The following is a 21750-nucleotide window of genomic DNA, read 5'->3' on the forward strand; positions in this document are numbered from 1 at the left end:
GATCTGGCATTAGTTGAAATGGTCAGAAGAACAGAATGGAATGATCGGCTCATATTCCAAATGATGTGGTATTAAATGAAATGTATGGAAAGTAAACGGTCTGGTCAAAATGCAAATCAGCTAGCGTAAATCCAAAAAAAACCACAGACTAGACTACATAATTTCGTTTAATACTACGTCATTTGGAAGCAGATTTCATCAATCCGTTTTGTTCTTTAAATCATTTAATTTAATACCACATCATTTGGAATCTGAATTCATCATTTCATTTGTTGAGTTAAATCATTTCATTTCATACTACGTAATTTCATTTAATATGTCATTTGGAAGCAGATTTCATCAATCCGTTTTGTTCTTTAAATCATTTTATTTAATACCAGATCATCTGGAATTTAAAATCATGATTTCATTTGTTGAGTTAAATCATTTCATTTTAGACTACATCATTTTATTTAATAGCACGTCATTTGGAAGCAGATATCATCATTCCCGTTTGGTCTTTAAATCATTTTATTTAATACCAGATCATTTCATTTAACGCCACATCATTTGAAACCTGAATTCATTATTTCATTTTTGGGGTTCAATCATTTCATTTCATGCTACATCATTTCATATCACACAACATCATTTGGAATCTGAATTCATCATTCCGTTTGATGGGTTAAATCGTTTCATTTCACTCTACATCATTTCATTTAATACCACGTCATTTGAAATCTAAATTCATCATTCGGTTTTGTTCGTTAAACCATTTCATGTGACACCACATCATTTGGAATCTGGATTTATCATTTCATTTGCTAGTTTAAATCATTTGATTTCATACTAGATCATTTGATTAATGTAATTTTGGCGGCGACGTCTGCCCATACATTTCTTGTTGTAGTTTTAAATCCTCAAATTGGTGGTCTATTACCAAGGAACTATCTACCATACAGAACATGACGCTTAATGAAATCAGATGTAATTCTGGTTTCCGTCCTTAATTAGTTTGTGACTGATATAAATGTAAATATGATACACTTTATTCCATTTGCTTCAACTTTTATGGACGTTTTTATTTGCATAAGTATGCGATATTACTTAATTACGTTCCTTCATAATTTATTTGGTTTAAATTCATATTATTTCTATGGAAGTAATATTTCGGGAATAGAAATCACGTTGCACAATCCAAAGTGTCTGAATCATGCATACGAAAAAAAAAATGAAATCTCGTTCTAAGATAAGCGTTTGTCTGACTTGAGTGGGCGCAAGCTAATGACCTGTTAACGAATCCGGGCACTTTGGTATGGTGAAAAGTGCATCACTTGTGTTGTACAGACTACGAGTTCAATTTGGATAAGTTTATTTAAACAGGTATCTGCTCTTTAGTATTCAAAGCAATGGATGTCACAATGTGTATTGTTCATTTGTGCACCTTCTTTTCAACGTCAAATAAGTTTTAACGGCACAGTTATTGATTTGCTGGAATTTTACATTTTGGCCTGTTTCTCAGATTTGTTTAAGCTGGCGATGTAGGTATGAGGTGGGTTAGGTAAAGCTTTCAAAGATGCAGTTGAACTTAAGTAGAAAATGTCTCAATCATCCAAACTATTCATGCATCTGCTCTCATCCATTCACTTTATTTCTTATGTACTTTGTTCGTAGTTTCTTGTGTACTGAGTGAGTACATGTCACATGGGTCATGAAGGCATTCAACACCGATATTTCAGTAATGGGTGTCATTTCTTAGAATTTGATTATACATACCTTTAAGTGGCAAGTATTCACTTAATTTGGATTCGTGTAAATCTATATTCATTTGGAAGGTCATTTTTTAGATGCCCCAAGAGGTGCATGCGGCAAAATCAATGTTAAAGTATGTTTACATTTTTGGATGAACTGAACCTAAAGGTGTAATCCAGTACAGTCCGGATTGAATGTCAAGCACTGTGATGTCACAATTAAAGTTACGCATATTGATAAACAATTTTGTACTACCCGCGATTGTAACGATTACACTCAACGTGCTATTATTTTGACTCAAGTTTAGTATATGGCCACCATTGTAAAAGACCGTAGAAATTGATAATTTTCTTTGGTAAGTTTCTTGATGACAGTTAAAGTGCAGCTTATTAAAAAATCAGGATTGAATAGACTTTGGTTAAAGAAATGTAATGTTAGATTGAAATGAATAAATGTGCATGCATGACCCATATGACTTGTGCTATAGATATATTTCTTCAATTAACATTACATCGAATGTCGAAGTTAAACACATGCCTTGTCAAGTCCTACATTGTATGACATCGACCCAGATATTTATGTTTTTGTGTCGACTCAGGGGGGATGTAAAACCAAATTTTCAGGAATATCTCACACATTGCCAGCCCATGTCAACCCTTTTCCACAAATTAAAGTCATATGGCTTTAGTCGGATATGACTTTGATCTCTTTTTTCTAATAAATTTAATTCTGACAGAAGCAAATGGACATGATTTTAAGTTCAATTGACCTACATTTCAGTAGACTGGAATGCGATGGAGCTGGTAATGCCAAATTTGGATTTAGTTGAAGACTGTTTCTTTGATGAAATGAATAAAAATGTATTAATATTGGAGAAAGTTTACTTTTGTTCAAGATACTTATCAACCTTTTAACTGTTTGTCTAGTCCAACAATCTAAGACATGTCAATTGATGTTTAGTTTTAGAGATATTCCTCAAAACCATTTCAGTGGCCTAAGTGGTTGGAGCATCCGCCTCTGATGCATGAGGTCACAGGTTCAAACCATGGTGGAGTCTTATAGAAAACTGGAGAAAAAAATGTTGCGAGCAGTTGCCTTGCTTGGCGCTTAGCATAATGAGGTCAGTGCTAGGACTAGTCGGCCTGGTGTCAGGATAATGTGACTGGTTGGAATATGACATTACATGTCTTTGGCATGTTACCCCAGAGCTCGACATGACTGCATACTGCCACACTGCAGACATCATAGCAGTATGACTGAAAAATTGTTGAAGCTACATTAAAAACCTAAATTACACATGCAAGCACACATACATACACACATATTCCAGAAAATTTGGCTTCTCATTCCTGTGTCAGTCGACTTTTAAATGCACTACACAACACAGCTATTTAGGCAGTAAAATGTCAACCCCAAAAACATATCAGGGGTCATTGTAGAACTAATATGTGCTGATCCCATGGGCATTGGACCGATGTTGTACTTAGAAATGGTGTAGACATTGTGTTATCACCGACACACCAATAAGCTTGATGGACATTCTTATGCCCATCATTTTGTCTTATGTCTGTCATCTTCAGTACACATTGCTGAGTTTGAATTACCCACTTGATGCTCTGTGAACATGAACTCATGGTGCGTGGTGTGCAGTAGAGTTTCATCCAACTCATCCCAATAAATAAGTTTAGATTCATTGTATACCATGACAAAACTAACCAAATGAAATGAGTGTGCATGTGCAATTTCAAATGTGTTTTGATGTTTTCAGAAAAACATGGTTCCACATAATTGTAAGAAAATGAATAGAGTCTGAAACATTACATTTAATGACCAGAAAGGGTTTGTTCATATTATGTTGCTGTTGTGTATAAACAGCTGTAATGTTAGTTTTACCTAATGACATAACCTAAATTAGCCCTAATACAGTGAAAACTGTCTTTAAAGACCACCCCCTCTGCCAGAACATAATGGTCTCTCATAACAGGTCTGACTGCTCCGGTGGCCTAGTGGTTAGAGCATCCGCCTCCAATGCAGGAGGTCATGGGTTTGATCCCCGGCCGAGTCATACCAAAGACTTACAAAAATGGTACTAACAGCTGCCTCGCTTGGTGCTCAGTATTAAGAGGCTAGTGTTAGGACTGGTTGGCCTGGTGTCGGGACTGGTCGGCCTGGTGTCAGGATAATGTGGCTGGGTGGGACATCATGTTACATGTCTACGGCATGATTCCCCAGTGCTAGACATCACTATAAACTGTCACACTGCAGACATTGTAGCAATATGACTGAAATTTTTTTAAAGTTATGTTCAAATCTAAAGCGCACAGCAGGTCCAGGGATGGTCCTAGCTTTTAAAAAAGTTGTAGCCAAAACAATAGTCAACCTCAATATTTTGCTGCCAATTTTCAAAAAATGTTGTCAGAGCAAGTAGTGAATATTTAATTAATGTAACAGGCAGTGAAAATTTAAAAAGATGGGATAGTTATTAAATTGTTGACAACAAGTAATACAGCCATAATATTACAAAATAAATCATTACATGACTTTTGCACTACTTCCATGGTCTTTGCATCCAACATCACCATTAATACATAGGTATTACTGTTGTCGCCTGAAATAAATGCATTATCAGATGTTAAATATCTACTTTCCTGACATCTTACAGTCTCTCTCTCTCTCTCTCTTTCTCATTTTTTAAATAGAATTTTGTGGTTCCTTTGAAATCCATGATTGTATGAACAAATTAAGCAGCCAAAAAGGTTGTCGCCAAAAAAAATCACCAGATGATATATTTTGTTGCCAACAAGGACGAAAAATCGCAAGTTGTGACATTGGCGAAGCCCAGGACGATCCCTGAGGTCATAATACTATATAATAAATCTGTACATGGAGAAGGTGGTCTCTCAAGACAGGTTTTATTGTATTAACATTTATGGAACCAAACAGAGTCATAGTAACATGATTCTTGTCTTTTGTCAAGGAGAGCATAGCGTTGTTTTGCTTAAAATCAAATTTTGAAACATTGATTGAGTACTGTCAAGAAAATAGCAACAGCTGCATCAGATGAACAATAAGGATCAAAAAGTTTCCTTTCACATCAAGTTCTTAGTTCATAAATCACCATAAGGAAGTTGGCATGCCACTGAGCATACATGAAGTTTATACCAGAGGTATATAAAGAATCAGTGTTATATATTGCAAATGAAACTAATGTAAAAAAGTGTAAGTATAGAACTATATCAGTATTTGAAAGTTCATTATACTATTACATTACAAACCCAACATACTAAATAATTAATACACTGTGCATAAATATTTTTGTTTTCTGATTCCATCAGGATTACCATTGGCGGCTACTTTTTGAAAGAAAGTTGGCAAATTAAGGGACAGTGAAAAAGCTGAATACAAAATATTATGAGCAGATGTGATTTAGCTACTTCCAGTACCAAATCTGTAAAACTTGTCAAGCTTCCAAATATTTGATGAAGTTCAAATAAAGAAATATAAAAAAATTGTCTGGCTTAAGTTATATTTTCTACCCTTATAAAGTTTTAATACCAATGTAATGGAACATGAAACAATATGACTTTTGTTGTTGCGATAATTTCAAATCATCACTAACATCCTTAAAAAATATTAAGAAAATGTTTCACATGAGAATATATATAAATAACCAATGTAATATTTCTTAGTTCTTATTTCTTGGATTATGAGTTCATGATAAATGGACACATTTTTATACACATCTTAACCATACAGATGCTGCTGTTGACGCTACATTTATTCCTTATATATTTGTAGTAAATGTATGTTAATTATTATCCTGATAATAAAATAAATCTTGAGTTAAATATCTGATTTGTCCATCCTGTTGTGTTAATGTTAGTAAATGACTGCAATATCTTACAAGGAATATTTTGAAAGAAAAACAGAGTTATCTTCCAACTCTTATTTTATTGAAGATAATATACTAGATCAGTACTCCATAATAAATTTAAAATTTTGAGTATTGGTCCCACAGGATTGGCTGAAGAGTATATTTTGTGACTGAAGTTTATAGTTACCTCTTTAATTTCCTGACTGTGTGTGGGTGTTGTGAATTATTTCCTTTTCATTGACAGAAATGAGTGCCTGCAGCCACGGCAGAAGTTTTGCTTATGCAGTAAGTACAATATGATGGATTTGGTTTTTAGTCATCTCAGCTTCCACACTCAGATTTGTTCCAGTTAATGATTTTCCTTGCACATGGAAATGTTTTTCTGTTGAACTTAAGATCATAATGCCTTCCAAACTTAAGACGTGAAATATGATGTTTTTAAGGCATTCATGCAGTGAAGACATGAAATACAATGTTTTTAAAGCATTCATGCAGTGCATAACTAAGGGCATGGTGACCAATGAATCTGATTAAAGGGTACAGCCTGAAATGACCATACCACTGAAGTTGTACAGACCATCTAGTTCATATGTGTTTCACTATTTTATCATATAGGCTGTGTATTGTAAATCATATTGATACATGGCACAGTTGTATCATTTCAACCCATTTTTTGTTGGACAGCATGGGTCAAGCTAGAATTGAATTTTAGGGAGTAATGACTTTTTTGTGTGGATATAACGGAGAAGTGAAAGCTGGACATTCATTTATATGCTCTCGCTTTTCCCTGTTCGGCTCTCACTTCTTCTGTCCACAAATGATATTCCTCCCCAAAATTCAAGTCTAGCTTGATCACTGATAATATTAAAGACAACTTATATTTGATTCACTTTTTTTGAATTTTCTTTTTCAAGGTGTGAATTCAGTCTCGTTTCTTTTTCAGATATGATGTAGTTCACAGAGCTTCTTTTTAAATCTTTCGATACAAAAGTGAAGCCAGCATATTGCATTTATAAAGGATTTATTTAAATTTTACTTGTTCTTTCTGATGGATTGGACTTTGCCCTGTACATGAACAGAAGAAATATTGTACAGTTTGAATGTAAGTATTAGATTTTTTTCCCCCCATCACACGAGTTTTAGCAACAGAAGGGATTTTATTTAAGGTCATTGTTTTAGCAATTATTTCTCCCTCTTAGCAGTGGATTGTCTCTGGCTATTGTGGGAAGTATAACAAATTAAATATTGTAAAAAGTGACTGAAATGAAGAAAAGTTAGGCCTGGCAGGATATTTAATCCACAAGAATATATCACATTTTGGGGCCAGAATGAGTATGTGTGGTTCCTGTCCTTGTGCAGGGACACATCATAGTAGGCAAACCATGTTAAACTGCCCTGGCACCAGAAATTGATATTGATTGGGGGGATGGTCTAATCCGCCAGAACAACCATGCCTCGAATTCTTGTTCAATATCCCAGATTGTTTTGGTGAAATTAAATGCAGTCATTTAGTTGTCTGTCTTCAGTAATTCTGCCTGCAGCTCTCTTTTTCTCTCAGAAATTGAGGATTCAGTAAATGGTATTGTCAGTAACAATTTAGCTGATAATGAATTTAGGTTTTGATATTCTGTTTTCATGATGTTGAGGCAGCGTGCACCCAATCCTTACACACCTGTATTCCTTCCTTTCATTCACTATTTGTTGTCTCCTTCTCTGTTATTCTTTTGTCAAAAAATTTTCCATTCACTTTATTCACATTTATTTGTAAATCATTATCAGCTAAGAAACAGTATATTTATTTCATTTAAAGAACATAGGACATAGTGAAGTGGATCCATGTCAGTGAACCTGATAATTCAGCATAATTTATTTTCCTTATTAATAGGATGGAACCAATGACATCATCGGGGAAAGAAAAACACGAGGTAAGAATTAGCAGCATGATAGTGTACAGAGATCTAGAGTATAATACAACAAAATTATTCTGACTGAATTCATAATTCCAGCCTCAAATGTAAAAGAATTTGAAGTAAATCTAGAACAGAATGAACTAGTGTCCTATTCATCAGAGAGACACTGGGGTGGAAAGTCCCCTCTCCCCACAGGGAGCATGACAATGAGGCTCTCTCATGATCTGATGTTTTCAAACATGTTTGCCATTAAATAAGCTGAGATGGTTCCTCCTCCTGCCTGTTAGTACAGGTGTAGGAGGGTGAAGAGATCGGGTCTTTTGATAAAGTTTACCCCCTCCTTTTGAGGGAATGCAGTCCTCTTAACTAAATTTGACGTATGTTATAAAGATCTTATATTTATTACCATTATTTTTTATTTTATAGTATTTTAACAGCTTTGATGTTTATCTTTAATCATGTTGTACCTGTTCTGATTTAATTTGAAGCATTTATTCTGAAATTCGATGCTGGCTGACAATGTGTTCTCATTTTTTCCTCATAGATGCCTGTTGAAAATATTACTTTTTATCTCCAACATCGAGAGTTTGGTGGCAAAGCAAAGAAGCAGCCAAACCAGAAGATTTCAGAGAAATATGTTGAAGATCTGATTGCGAATCCTGTGGTGACCAATCAGGTAAAGATATAGCTATACTTTCCCATAATGAACTTTAATTTGAAAATGGTTTGTGCATATCTGTAATTATTCAAAGATATCTTGTATATTGGCAGGTAGTCTCATGGTTATCAGGGATGCCAAATTCTGTATATAAAAAAATAGTATGCAAACTTTTCAGTTTTGGACATGTGAAAATTCCAACGGCTTAGTCCTTCATCTGCGTACTTTTGTCTGCAAAATTCACTTATTAGATTCCTTTTTAGGACATAGAATTCTGGTGTTTGTAATTGATTAGATTAAGCCATAGGTCAAGGAGATTAGGACACCTGTTATTTGATCATTGGTCATTTGATCATTGTATGATTTGAGCCTCTCTTTGATAAGCATCACTCTGCAGTTATAATTCATCATATTAAAAAGCATTTATGCAATCTTATCGTTATACAATATTTAGAAAAACTGTGCCAAAATTTTGGGATTTAGTTTGTATTTCAGATGATTATGAACTCCCATGTTTGTATATGTGTATCAGAGGTCTCAGAAACACCCAATCACACGTATTTAGACACCAATTTTTTATCTGAGACACAGAAAATCGCTTGCACAGGAGTCCTATGTATGCAAGCAATAGCTGGGTGGCAAGTTCAATGTCTTGTCAGTCCTGCTTCTTCCACCTGTTGAGTGGGAAATTATGTGGATCAATTGATCATTTTAGCTGTGCTCTTATTTACATTGAGAGAATTCAGTGGCTGAAAGAGCCCCCAGATGTGCATGTTGTCATTATTAGAGTAAATCAAAACATGGCGCAGTAGCTGGGTGGCAAATTCAAAGACTTCGACTAGCTTTTGAGTGGTAGGAAAATGTGCTGATATTTACGACTGAATTCAGAGGAAGAAATACCCATTGATGTACCTGTGATGATTGTATTAGTTGTACCTGTGATGATTGTATTAGTTGTACCTGTGATGATTGTATTAGTACATCAGATGAACAACTTGAGCTTTCATTCTTGTGTTGGTTTCCAAGTGGACCCAAATAAGTAGTGCATTTGACCTCAAAATCAAGACAAGTTGAGACTTAAACAAAATGCCATTTGCAAATTTGGATAAATATTTTGGGGTTAAAGAGCAACTTGATGAAGATTGTCGTGAGATTCAGAAGAGTAATAAAGTTGCTAGAACTGATAGTTTGGATGGAATAGTAGCCAAATCTAAGAAAGTGTGTGATGCTTGGCATAGTGTTTGGAATAAGACCTTTCCTTCGGCTGACAAAATTCAGTCTCATTCTGATGGACAAACAAGAGCTAGATGTCGGTGGTGGAAAATTAAAGCACTGGTTCTTCGCATTTAGCCACTACAGGCATGCCCAATATGCTTATGGGAAGGGACTGCATTGTGGCAGTTTACAGTGATGTCACACACTGGTTCATCATGCTACAAACATGTAGCATCATGTCCCATTCAGTCACATTATCCTGACACCAGGCCGACCAGTCCTAACACTGCCCTCTTAATGCTGGGTGCCAAGTGAGGCAGCTGCTACGACCATTTTTATAAGTATTAGGTATGACTTGGCTGGGGATTGAACTCATGACCTCCTGGAACCGAGAGACACTCCAACCTTTTAGGCTACCAGAGAAATCTCCAATGTTAATAGTCATAAATTCAGCTGTTTTTTTGGTGTCATGTACCTTTCAAGTGATTATCATTTGTGTAATATTCCGATTGCATATTTTCAAGGCTATGATCCTCATAAAACCTGCCAACACAAATTAGTAGAGGCGTCTTGTTTAAGTAAAGAAAATAGAACAGCAAAGAGACTGAGAGATTTGCGGCATAAATCATAAAATAAGACATTCCCAATGGCTATAAAACGGTGGAACATTTTTATTTACATGGTGTCGTGCCTGTTGAATGAATAATGGAGATGCAACCCAAGGAACACTGAACATGCAAAGTTCAACAAAATCACATCAAGACAAAAGGCCTTGGGCATTTAAATGAAGAAACTATCATACAGTTGATGATGTTGATGGAGGAAGGTCTTGAACTTTAGGATATTCATCCTACTCTTTCTATACAGAAATTTGTTAAAGTTTGTTTTAAAAAATGCAAATGTAGTAAGCTGTGTTGCTTAAAGATGAAATTATGGCCAATGTGGGTATATGAGAAAGTTGCCAGTAGCTTCCAGTGAATCATTGGTTCTTGCTGGGGTTTTCCTGGGTTCTTTTTCTACCACTTATATCGGCCACCGTGTAGTGAGAAATGGCATTAAGCCCAAAACAGTAACATAATGATGAAATGAAAAAAAGTGATTGGACTATGGTCATTTGCTTCTTCTTCCAGTATCATAGAAAAGTAATTGATTTGAAATGTTATTAAGAAAATTAAATAAATTAAGACAGAAGAAGTGTTCTGCCTTGAGTCTAGCTGCACACAAAATTAAAAAATTACACTGTACACGCATTGAGAATTTTCATAGTTGTAACATCACAATCACAATTATCATGCTTATCAAATGCCCTAATTTTTGTCATTAATTTATTATAATACTAAATATTTCGTAATAAACGAGCATTAGCAATCTGCTAACATATTTATTGGTTATACAATAATATACATATAATGTTCTAAATTATTTCATGGAAAAAGTGCAATTTTTAGTTCTTTTTTTCAAGGAAGCAATCCAGGACTGCACTTTTCAAAGTCCTGTGTAGAACCATGATTCTTACTTGATGTAACAAAAAGCTAAGCACATTTTCTCCTGTCTTTGCCCTGAAAGGATAAATTTAAATGAGTTTTAGTTTCTGTATAATAGTATTAATTTGTTGAATATTTTACATTGATATTAACACTTGTAAAATTAGATAAAATTAGAAGGAAAAAAAGCAATTTTATTAAGATCTTTTTGCAATATAACTGGGCACCAAGAGCAAGATACCTTTGAAGATAATTGGACTGAGATGGGATCAGCACACTAATTTATAACCCATTATCTACTCATTTCAGCCATGTGCCTTGTCTGGATTTTGCCGTTCAACATTTTTAATGGAGTTTAGTCCAGATGGGTAAGCCTTTATATACATATATAATGTTTCATCAAAATCTTTAGGTTTTTTATACTTTGGAGTTACACAGAATGACCCATGTCAGTCTGTCCCAACATCATTGTGTCACACAGTTCATTAACTTTTGGAAGACTATGCAGACTGAAACTAAATTACATTTGCTGGTTTTCGACCTAGCGGGAGGTGAGAAACTTTCAGTACCTGTGCCATATGACAGTTGTGTCATATCCTACTGGAAACGCCATTCCTCCACTTTGAGTAGTGCACTGATGACCATTTGTAGCTTGGCTATTTCTCAGTTCTTTTCTGTCCATGCTTCATACATGTATGTCGCTGCCATGATAATGGGCTTGTTTCTCACTGTGCAGGAGTTCCTTACACCGCCAGTTTTGATACTGGTCTAGTTAATCCTGAATGAAAATGGTGCTGCTAGACAACCACTATAACCACCACAGCAACCATGTTGAAAATCTTGTTATTGCTACTACTCCTGAATGGTTAGTCATACCTTGAAAATATTATCTCTTCTTCTGTCAACATGTGGTTTTCCCTAATAGGCGTCATATGATATCTAGTTGGTTATCCATTAAATCTGCCATGCCTTTGAGGGACTCTTTGTGGGTTTGTTTGTTGTTTTTTTTTCCAGCAGTTACCTGTGCATTACTCTTGAAAATAAAATGAAAAATATGTGCACATTATAAATTACAAATGTGGCATGCCACAACAGTTGTCCCTCTAGTATTTGGTTTAGCACAGTATCTTAAGTTCCGTGCCATGCACTTGCACAAAACTTGGAGAAGTCAAGAAAGAAACTAATTGATTTCGGAGCCAAATGGTCAAAGGTCAAGGCCATTGTGACTCAACAGAAAATATTTTCTACACACTGACTAGTTGTGGGCCTTGTATGTTCATTAGCTATAATTGCCAAATCATAATTGATGATCAGATTCTTTTCAGTAAGAATAGCATATTTGGCCATTGAAAATTCTTATGTGTCAGCAGGTTTATGCTTTGAAGTCGCTGTGTCCACTAGTGTGAGGTATTTTAGAGGTTATAAAAATGCTGCATTTTACTACATTTCTTGTGAAAGAAAAATACAAGAACTATAGTTTAACAATAAGTCAGATTTCAGCTAAATGAAAAGAAAACCAGTGAAAGCTGGATTAAATATTAAAATAATTGTCAGTAATAGGCAGTTACTAAAGTTTTGTATTGTAAGATCTACAGCAGGAAGATTCCTATTTGGAGCCCTTTGTAGTACACTGGGTCATTGAGCATGTCCATATTTTTTAAGGGAAAATTGGTTACTTTGGGAATTTTTGTGCACCTAGACGAACATTTCAATATGGCCTGCACATAGGGTAAAGGAGAAACCTATCAAGGTTTTTTTTTGTTTTTTAAAAGCCAGAGGTGAAGGTTATTGCCTTATTGAGACTTTGTTTCTGCACAACTTCTAACCTCATACATGTACCTTCACTTAACTTTGTACACAACTCCCTCGATAACTCGCATGCCCACTTATAACACAGGGTCAGGCAAGGCTCCCATTTTTTAAACCAGAAAATACCCTAAAAATTGGTCCCTATTTGTTAAACTTGAAGAAAATCGCAATCAAAATTGGTAACAGACACTTTGATATATTGCTCATTTTAATGTCGAAAACGGTAGATAGGACCTGGAAATTTTAATCAACACTTTGAAATATCAAATTTAAAAATAGGTCATACAATTCTTTTACATTTTCTTTCCAAACAGTATTCCTAGTACAGCACAATTAACAATATGTAAGGAAATTTTGATCAACGAAAATGTCACTTACATCGAATGGAGGCAGTACTTTAATGTAAAAAAAAAAATTAAATAATTTTTGTATCAATTAAAATTTGTGTTCTGATTCTGTCTTTTAGTTCCTTTTAAGTGTAATCGTCATAAATGCAATTGTAGATTGCAATTATTTGTAATTATTTGTAGATTGCATCAATCTACTGTAATAACTATGTCAGCAAGTGTTTCTCTAAGAACCTAATTAAGTGCTGACCATGTTTTGATAACTGACTTCTGGAAGTATTTGTTGTCTTTTTGCACTGAATTAAAAGCTGGCAGGCTTTGTATTACCAGATTAATTATGTCTTTTGAATCAAATAAAGGAGGTGGAATAAAAGAAAAGTTAAAAGGCACGAAAATCCTACAAAACTTAAAATCTAGCAGCCCTGGTCGTATGTTGGGTGAACTCACTTCATTTGATCAATCAAACACTTATAAATGTTTTTGTGTATGTAACATAAACTACCTTAAGTTAACCGACTCTTTCCTAATGGTGATCAAAGATAAGACAGCCAAGCGAAATGAATACTTCACAGATATGGACCATTGTGGGCAAGCAAGTTTCATAGAATTCTTGAACTGGTACTTAAGAGATATCCTCAAGGATGATAAGCAGTTTCATTATTACTTCCAATGAAATCACAACATCAATGAAATCACAACATAAATATTGTACTAATTGAACAATACAAAAATTGAGTTTCAACGTAGATGATTGTCTCACAAAATAAATGTTGCATGTTTTTAAAAAAAAGGAATCTTGTTTGGTGGTGTATCAACAGTTAGTCTAGTTCCCTGCTCTCTGGACTCCCGATTTGACAGGGTAATATTAAACACCACTATGGGAACCAGACTCATCAAGAAAACAAAAAGCACAGATGTAATACACACTTTTTTACATACACATGATGTTGGTTGAAACCAGATGGAACGATGTTTCATATGTTGGACATTTTGAAAATAAATGTTATTTAAACAGAATAATGAACAACTTCAATAGAAAAAGCGCGTTATTAAAAAATTCTTATCAACATGATTGTAAAATGAGGGATTAAGTCAATAAACAGAGCAGCTCCCCCCCCCCATTTTCTCGATGTCAGAGCGATTTTTTTTTCCATTTATGGAAGTCCCTCGGTAACTATAGCCTCAATTATAGTGTGGTCTGTATTTATGGACCCTGAAGTGCGCGAGTTATTGAGGGTGAGGTGTATATGGCTTCCACTCAGGATGTAAAAGTAATCATTTTCAGTGTCAAAGGTCAAGGTGACTGCCTCAAAGGAAAACAGTGGTTGCTGTACAGTAACTTTCTTTCTAGACCATCGACCCTCAGTGATTTCAAAAAGAAAAATGGTTTTCGCACACACTTGTTTTGTTGAAAAACTTTCTGGATGATTTGAAATTGGGCATTTAAAAAGATTCGTTTGAATTTGGGGTTAATAGGTACAAGGACAAGGTCATAGCAGGTCAATTAAAAGTAAAATGGTATGTGCACAAGAAGTTTAATTCTAGATTATGTAACTTAACCAAAATTGCTTGATAGCTTGCACTTGGGGCAACAAAGGAAATCTTTTTGATCAAAATTTCAGAGGCCAAGGATACTGTCACAAGCAAGGGGTAAATCTTCTGGATATTAACTTTTATTATATTACATGCCACATATTGACACACAAATTAATGGTTTGCTCTTTTTTGGATGAAAGTGCACCTTAGATATGGGGTTAGATTGCTTAAATGTCAGCATTAAAATGATAAAAATATCGATCACTAGTTTCTTGTTATCCAGTCAGCTATGCCGTACTAGTACCTACATACAGAATGGGGCATGCATATAATGTACCATTCAGTTCTCTTGTGCTGAATTTACTTCTTTTATTTTTCTTTTAGTAGTTGTATCTTGAAAAAGATCTGGCCTGCAGTTCATAACATTTTTCATATAAATACTATAGAAAACACCAAAGTATACATATTCAATATTTGCAGTGCTCACTTTTTTTTATAAGACTTAAGTTCCAGAGCTGAAATTTTGAGTCAATATATATTCACTAATTTTAGAGATATTTGATCATGGGCTTGTCATCAGTATATTTTGAGATATTGGATCACAAAGTTGTCATCAGTTGCATTGGAGATGCTGGATCACAAACTTATAAATAGATTTTGAGATATTGGATCACAAAGTTATCCTCAATAACTGTAAAGATGCTGAATCATAAATTTATCATAAATAGCTTTTGAGATATTGCATCACAAACTTATCAATAGTTTTGGAGATGCTGGATCACAACATTGTCATCAGTAGCATTGGGGATGCAGGATCACAAAGTTATTATCAATAGCTTTGGAGATATTTAATCACTAAATTATTATCAGGTGCTTGGAAGATATTAGAAAACAAAGTTTCAGGTTTATACTTAAAAACTTGAATTATGCCCATGTTTAAGGTATACTATCACTAATTCAGTGCCCATAGACTGTAATGTTATCAAGTCATAAATAAATTGTGTCAGTTTGGTGTGCTCTAATTAATTCAGGCAGCAGGCTATCAAGTCCTGTCCAGTAATTTTGTCTGGACCTACTTGTAATATTCCTGTATGCAGATATGATATTAGTATTGACCAGACATCTTATATTGCTCTCTCTCTGTCTCTCTCCCCACCAGGCCTTCAGAGTTTAAAATGTAATTATACGTTCTGAAAAGCCGTCTGAAATTAAGAGTAAACTGAGAGAAGATAGAAGGGGAAGTATGGATGATAGTGATCTGAAGGAAATTGTGAACCATGGTATTAAATAACTTCTCAAGAAGCATCCTACCTACCTGCATATTCTAGATTACCCTGATTAACCTACATGTCCAAGATAACCTTGGTTGACCTGCATGTCCAAGATAACCTTGGTTGACCTACATGTCCACGATAACCTTGGTTGACCTACATGTCCAAGATTACTTTGTTTGGCCGATATGTAATTGTATTTCTTTTGGACACACAACTTCTCAACCAAGTATCCATACTTACCTAGACGTCCAAAATTATCCTTATTATCCAAATACTTTGACACAGCTTTACATATGATTGATATCTGTCTTTTGACAGAGCTTTTGCTGAGATAAAATCGGTATAGTTTGCATTTTACTTTTCAGTATAAATGTGCATGAAGTGGATCACTGTCTAATTAAATCTTGCCTGAGAAACAAGAACTGTACATCTTTTCTTCACTTTTTGAATAGATTTATTACTCATTTGCATGTTGTTGTAGGGTTTAATGCCATTTTTCAGCACATGATAGGCTATACATGGTGGCCAGTATTCATGGTGGAGGAAGAACCCGGGAAAACACCGGAAAGAACCACCGACCCTCGAGAAGCTACTGGCAAGCTTTCTCACACACCCACATTGGCCGAATCCGAGACTGGAACCTACGCAGACAGAGGTGGGATGGCAGTGATCCATAACGGAGAGCGCTGTAGACCACTCAGCCACTCGTGGCCCCCCATTTGCATGTTGAAGGTGTTATATGCTTACAGATTATTAAGAAAATATAAATATCATCTCTGTCTCTAACATATCACAGACAGTTTACTGTTGAATGTTCCCAAACAAACAGACTGGTTTCAACTCTCCTAAATAATTATTAGTGTTAGACCCAGTGACATAGATTCGGAGTCCACTCACACTCTCTTCACTAATAGAATTTTGTCCATATTTTCAACATGCTGTTATATTACACCTCCCTCTCTGTCCATAGCTGTGTGGTCATCATTGTCCCTCCCCTTCATTTATCCCATTGATTTTATTATTTGGGTAATAAGAGACTAGTAAGAGACAAGTCGGGTGGGGGGAGAGGGGTTCATTCAGTGGTTGGACTTTATCAGCTGAAGATGTGAATACATGTACCTGTGTAAAGTATAACAGCATAATAAATGTACCCTTGCCACATGCATTTGCACACATTTATGATTGACAGGCTATTGTTTTTTCAGCATACAGTTTGCCACACATATACATGCTCACTAATTTTATCTAACAAAATGTGAGACTCTCCACCAATTTGGTGGCATTTTTTTCAGCTGTTTGTTATGTTGTTTTTTTTTAATTTCAAAACTTCTTGATGAATTTTCTTCATACATGAGATGAATCACTATGAAGCAGGGACCATACATTCCTTGTCAATCAGGCAGGACATACCCTAAGTATTGGCAGCTGTTGTAGCCCTCACCCCCAGTTACTTTAAAATCTGTACTGACTACTTCCAGTTATATGGAATGCCCAGGTCAATATCAGTTTGTAAAGGCAACACCTGGACTCCTTGCCTGTTTCTTTATTTTAGCTCACCTGGCAGAAGACCATGGCATGGCCATGCGTTCATTGTCCATCCTCCATCATTTAGACTTGGTTGAAATGTTTGTTAAAACATGTCCCAACAGAATTGAAGCAGCCAGGTAAAAAATAACTAGTTTTGATTCCTCCAAAATGGTTGAGGAAATTTTAAACAAACTTAGTAGAAATGTTTGTTAGGACATAATATACCAGTCTGTCATGAATAACTCCATGAGTAACACTATAACTTCCTTACCAACCAACTGAAAATCATAATTATCGAGGAATTTTTATCAGTAATATTTTAAAGTCTCTCCTTTTGAATTGTATATGCAGACTGATACAGCCATTATTTGCTAAAATAGAACAACAGTTACATGACTTACTATCAAATTTTTTATATCAGTTTGAATTTGTCAGTAAACTTCTTTTAGGTTATATTCTGAGGAGGTCTGCCAGTTGAGCTGTTTTCAGTTCACCTGAGCATGATGTTTTCAGCTCACCTGGCCATCAGCCTGAAAAGAAGAATAGAACTGTATCCAATTTTTCAAGTGACCCAGTTAATTTTTCATACCATTAAAAAGGCATTTGATAAAAATTCCACATTTTCTGAATATTGTTTACTATGCTGATTTATTTTATTCATAAGTAACAGTAATATACATTACACTCATTATGATACTTACTATTTCTTACAGTATTGTTTGTGCCTTCTGAGCATAGACTAGAAGCACAATTTAGTTGGCTAAGTTTGCTTGGTGATGATTCAGATCAGACCAATTATTTAATTGCATAGAGAGCATCGTGTTAATGAGTAATACGGACATGGTCTTTTATCAAAGGCTCAAATTAGGCCATGCTGGCATGGTTCATATTGGATAAATAAGGGGGAAAAAACTCGATCTGACCAACCGTTACAATTTTTGTTGGCATGAAACCAGAAACATATTATCTTTTTGGTCTGTGGCCAAATGAGGTAATATATTATGGTCTTGCATTCATCATGCATCATGCATCTGCTCAGAATTGCTATTTTAAACCTCTTTCCCCAAAACAACACTTGTCCATATTTGACTAAATTTTGGCTACGAGGATCCTGACTTAAAGATTTTCATATTTGTGCCATTCTGCAATCATTATTAAAAGTAGAAAACCTTGAAATTACTTCTCAAAAGCTGCTGAACAGAATTTTAACCAATTTGACAGAAAGGATCTTGGTATGAAGTCCATTCCAGTTTGTACAGATGTTGCATATTTGCCAGCAGGTATGGTCACTAAAAACACAAAAGCCATTAGTAGGCTTGTCCAAAAGCAAAATACATAGAATTTGATCAAACTGGATATGAAGCATTCTGATATTTTAAAAAAACTTTCAATGGTGCCAGCTGTTTTCAAATACGATTGTCATTATTAAAGACAGAGAAAAACTTAACATGTTTTCTATACAAAAAAATCAAACAACAGAACAAACATGGCTGAAAGCATTATGGCAGAGAGAATTTTCCACTTGGTACAAGTAATGTTGATCTACTGTAAAATATGACCACTGTTACTAAAATTAGAAACCTTTAAACAACTTCACAAAAATGCTGAACAGAATTTGACCATATTTGATGCCAGGCAGTCAGGCATTGAGTGTTTTCACATATATTCCAAATAAGAAAGGAATTGGGTGATGCATTTTTCAAATATTAGGGGAAAAAATAGAACAAAAAACCATCTTAGCACATGCTTGACCCCAGTGCCATATCCAAGTGTGTAACACAGGAAACAACAAAGAAAAGGCAGTTTAGGATCGGATAATATTCCAAATGTATTGTGAATTGGATAAAAGTTTATTAAAATACAAGAATGAGACATTGAAGTAAAAAGCGTCCTTCTTTTTTACCCCGTGGTCCTAACTTAGGGACTTGACTCAAAGGATGGGAGTGTTAAAGGTAGGAAGGTAAATGGGTGATGAGGTTACATTCTTAATATGCAGTCAGTTTTGTTAAGTGCTTATTAAAATGCAAGTGATCAAAAGCACTTGAACCAAATATTGTTTCCAATATATTTCTAAGGCTTATGGCACCACCCAGGGTCAGAACCCAGGAAAAAAAGTAATACTGAGAGAAGTAAAGCATATGTTCCATATCTGGAGTAATGGGGGGGGGGGCACATAAAAATAAGTGATAAAACACTTTAACCAACCCTTTTCCATAATATAATTCTGAACCCCATAACCCCACCCAGGGGCAGGAGTGGTACTGTCAGAAGGGAATTAATGATGTATACTATAAATATGAAATGAAAATAATATATGGAAATATTAGTTATGAAAAACACTCAAATCAAAATAAATGTCCAAGGGCAGGAATGATACTGAGAGATGTTTTGTTCCAAATATGAAGTGAATCGGTTATGGGGTATTGTGATATAAATGCTTAAAAAACACACACAAAAAACAACCAATTTAAACTATGACTGTCCACAATCATCATCACAAAAATGAACAACCCACAGGATGCCTTTTCATGGGATTGGGGATATTGTGGGTCATAGAAAATTTCTAAAGAGGCCACTTTCTCTACTTTAATAGTTGTATTCACTTCTTGCTGACATTATGACCCAGGTCAATAACCTTTTGGTTTTCATCATTGGCTATAAAAGGCAACTAGCTAGGGTGAGCTGTCATCATTGATTGAGATATAAAAGGCCTGATGTAATAACATCCATTAGAGTTCAGGCTACCAAGTGCATAATGCTGTATACAGTCATTTATGGGTTCAAGTTGTAGCTATGTTGCACATGACAACACAAGCTGTAAAACTGGCTAGCATATCTCTTGTTACAATTCAAAAAATGCTAACAAGCATGCAATTTTTGTCAATTTGACAAAGGAACACATTTGTGAATTATTTTGTATTCACATAAAAATTTTATGATGAAAAGATCAGAGTGTGTCTGTTAACACATTAACCCCTGGTGACGAGTTTACGTGGCAGGAGGTAGTAGCCTACTGCTGAGCTCTGTAGCGTCAAGGTCATGCATGATACACTAAAGTGGGTGGTATTATAGAAAGGTAGACAGATGTAGCTCTACAATGATACCAAATAATCTGGAAGTTCTAGTTGCACTACAAAATACAGAGGGAAAAACCTCATTTTCTGCACCCGATTTTTTTTTCCCACCCAAAATTCGTCCTTGGTTGGAATCTGATTTTGTGTCCGGATTTAGACGTTTTGGTCTCAGATCTAAGGCAGACTGGTATGAACTGCAGACAGACAGATGAACCTTTGCAAAAAGTAGGATAAGATGGGCATTTGGAATAAAGAGTGGTCTTGATACAAAAATAATGGGTCCGTTAAGCAAAAAAATAGAACTTCAACTTTTACCCTTCTGCTCATGCATGAGCCAAATAGCCAATGAAAAACAATGTTTCTAACACAACTAGGCATTATGTTATTAGGAATTATTCAGAAATAGCTTTCAAAGTGTGTTTCCTACTCGAATTTCAGGTGAAAACGACAAAATCCTCCATGGGTCAATGTGTTAAAAGATGACAGTTCTATTAACTAGACTCTGATTTCAAACAAGATGTAAATTTTCACTCAGTAACTCATCACCCTTGCAATCCTAGTTCATCTGGCCAATCATCCATCAAATGTCCATAAATATTTGCAGTTTTAAACTACTTCTCAAAAACCACCTGACTGTTTTTGACCAAGCTTGACACCGCTCATTCTGGCATGAAGGGCTTTCAAAATGGTTCTGATCCACCATTAGATATTGCCAATGTTATTAAAAATAATAAAAACACTTTCAGTGACTTCTGAAAAAACTACTGAAGATATTTATATAATATTTGACAGAAAGCATCCTGGTAGGAACTTGTGGATTTACACAAATGATGTTGTTCCACTTCAAATTTAGCCACCATCACTAAAACTAGAAAAATCTTTAAATGGCTTCTTTTCCAAAACTGCTGAATAAAATTTTGGGCAGATTTGTTAGAAAGCATGACGTTATTTCAGATTTGTACAACTGATGATGATGATCAAATATGGCCACTAGTACTATGAGCCGACCAATTTTTTTTCATAACCTACTCTGCAGAGTATGACATGACACACTGGCATAGAGGGCTTTAAATTTTGTACAAATGATACTGATGTGCCATTAAAATATTACCAGTTTGAATGAAAATAATGAGAAACTTAGCAAATTTGACAGACAGCATTCTGGCGTAAAGACCTTTCAGTTTTGCACAATTTGCTTTTATGCCAACACTTGTTTCCATGCCAACGAACATAAAAGACAATCAGTATGAGTTGCAACTTTATTTAAATATTTTAACTTTGGTTTCTCATCCATCGGTAACTAGAACAGCT

The 21750-nt window shown here is 35.1% G+C and overlaps 1 protein-coding gene across 1 annotated transcript in view; it reads left to right on the top strand.

The window, feature by feature from the left end:
- The first annotated feature begins 1253 nt into the window (after positions 1-1253).
- The window catches only part of LOC149796439 (uncharacterized), a 94810-nt gene continuing 74313 nt past the window's right edge, over positions 1254-21750 (top strand). Inside the window, exons 1-6 of the mRNA XM_089961119.1 lie at positions 1254-1362; positions 5850-5890; positions 6549-6707; positions 7491-7530; positions 8060-8191; positions 11182-11240. Coding sequence (XP_089817245.1) covers positions 6706-6707; positions 7491-7530; positions 8060-8191; positions 11182-11240 — 233 coding nt within the window. The 5' untranslated portion in view covers positions 1254-1362; positions 5850-5890; positions 6549-6705. The remainder of the gene's footprint in view (positions 1363-5849; positions 5891-6548; positions 6708-7490; positions 7531-8059; positions 8192-11181; positions 11241-21750) is intronic.

This window comes from Sinohyriopsis cumingii, chromosome 6, assembly GCF_028554795.1.
Source record: "Sinohyriopsis cumingii isolate HCF-2022 chromosome 6, ASM2855479v2, whole genome shotgun sequence".
Classification (NCBI taxonomy): Eukaryota; Metazoa; Mollusca; class Bivalvia; order Unionida; family Unionidae; genus Sinohyriopsis; species Sinohyriopsis cumingii.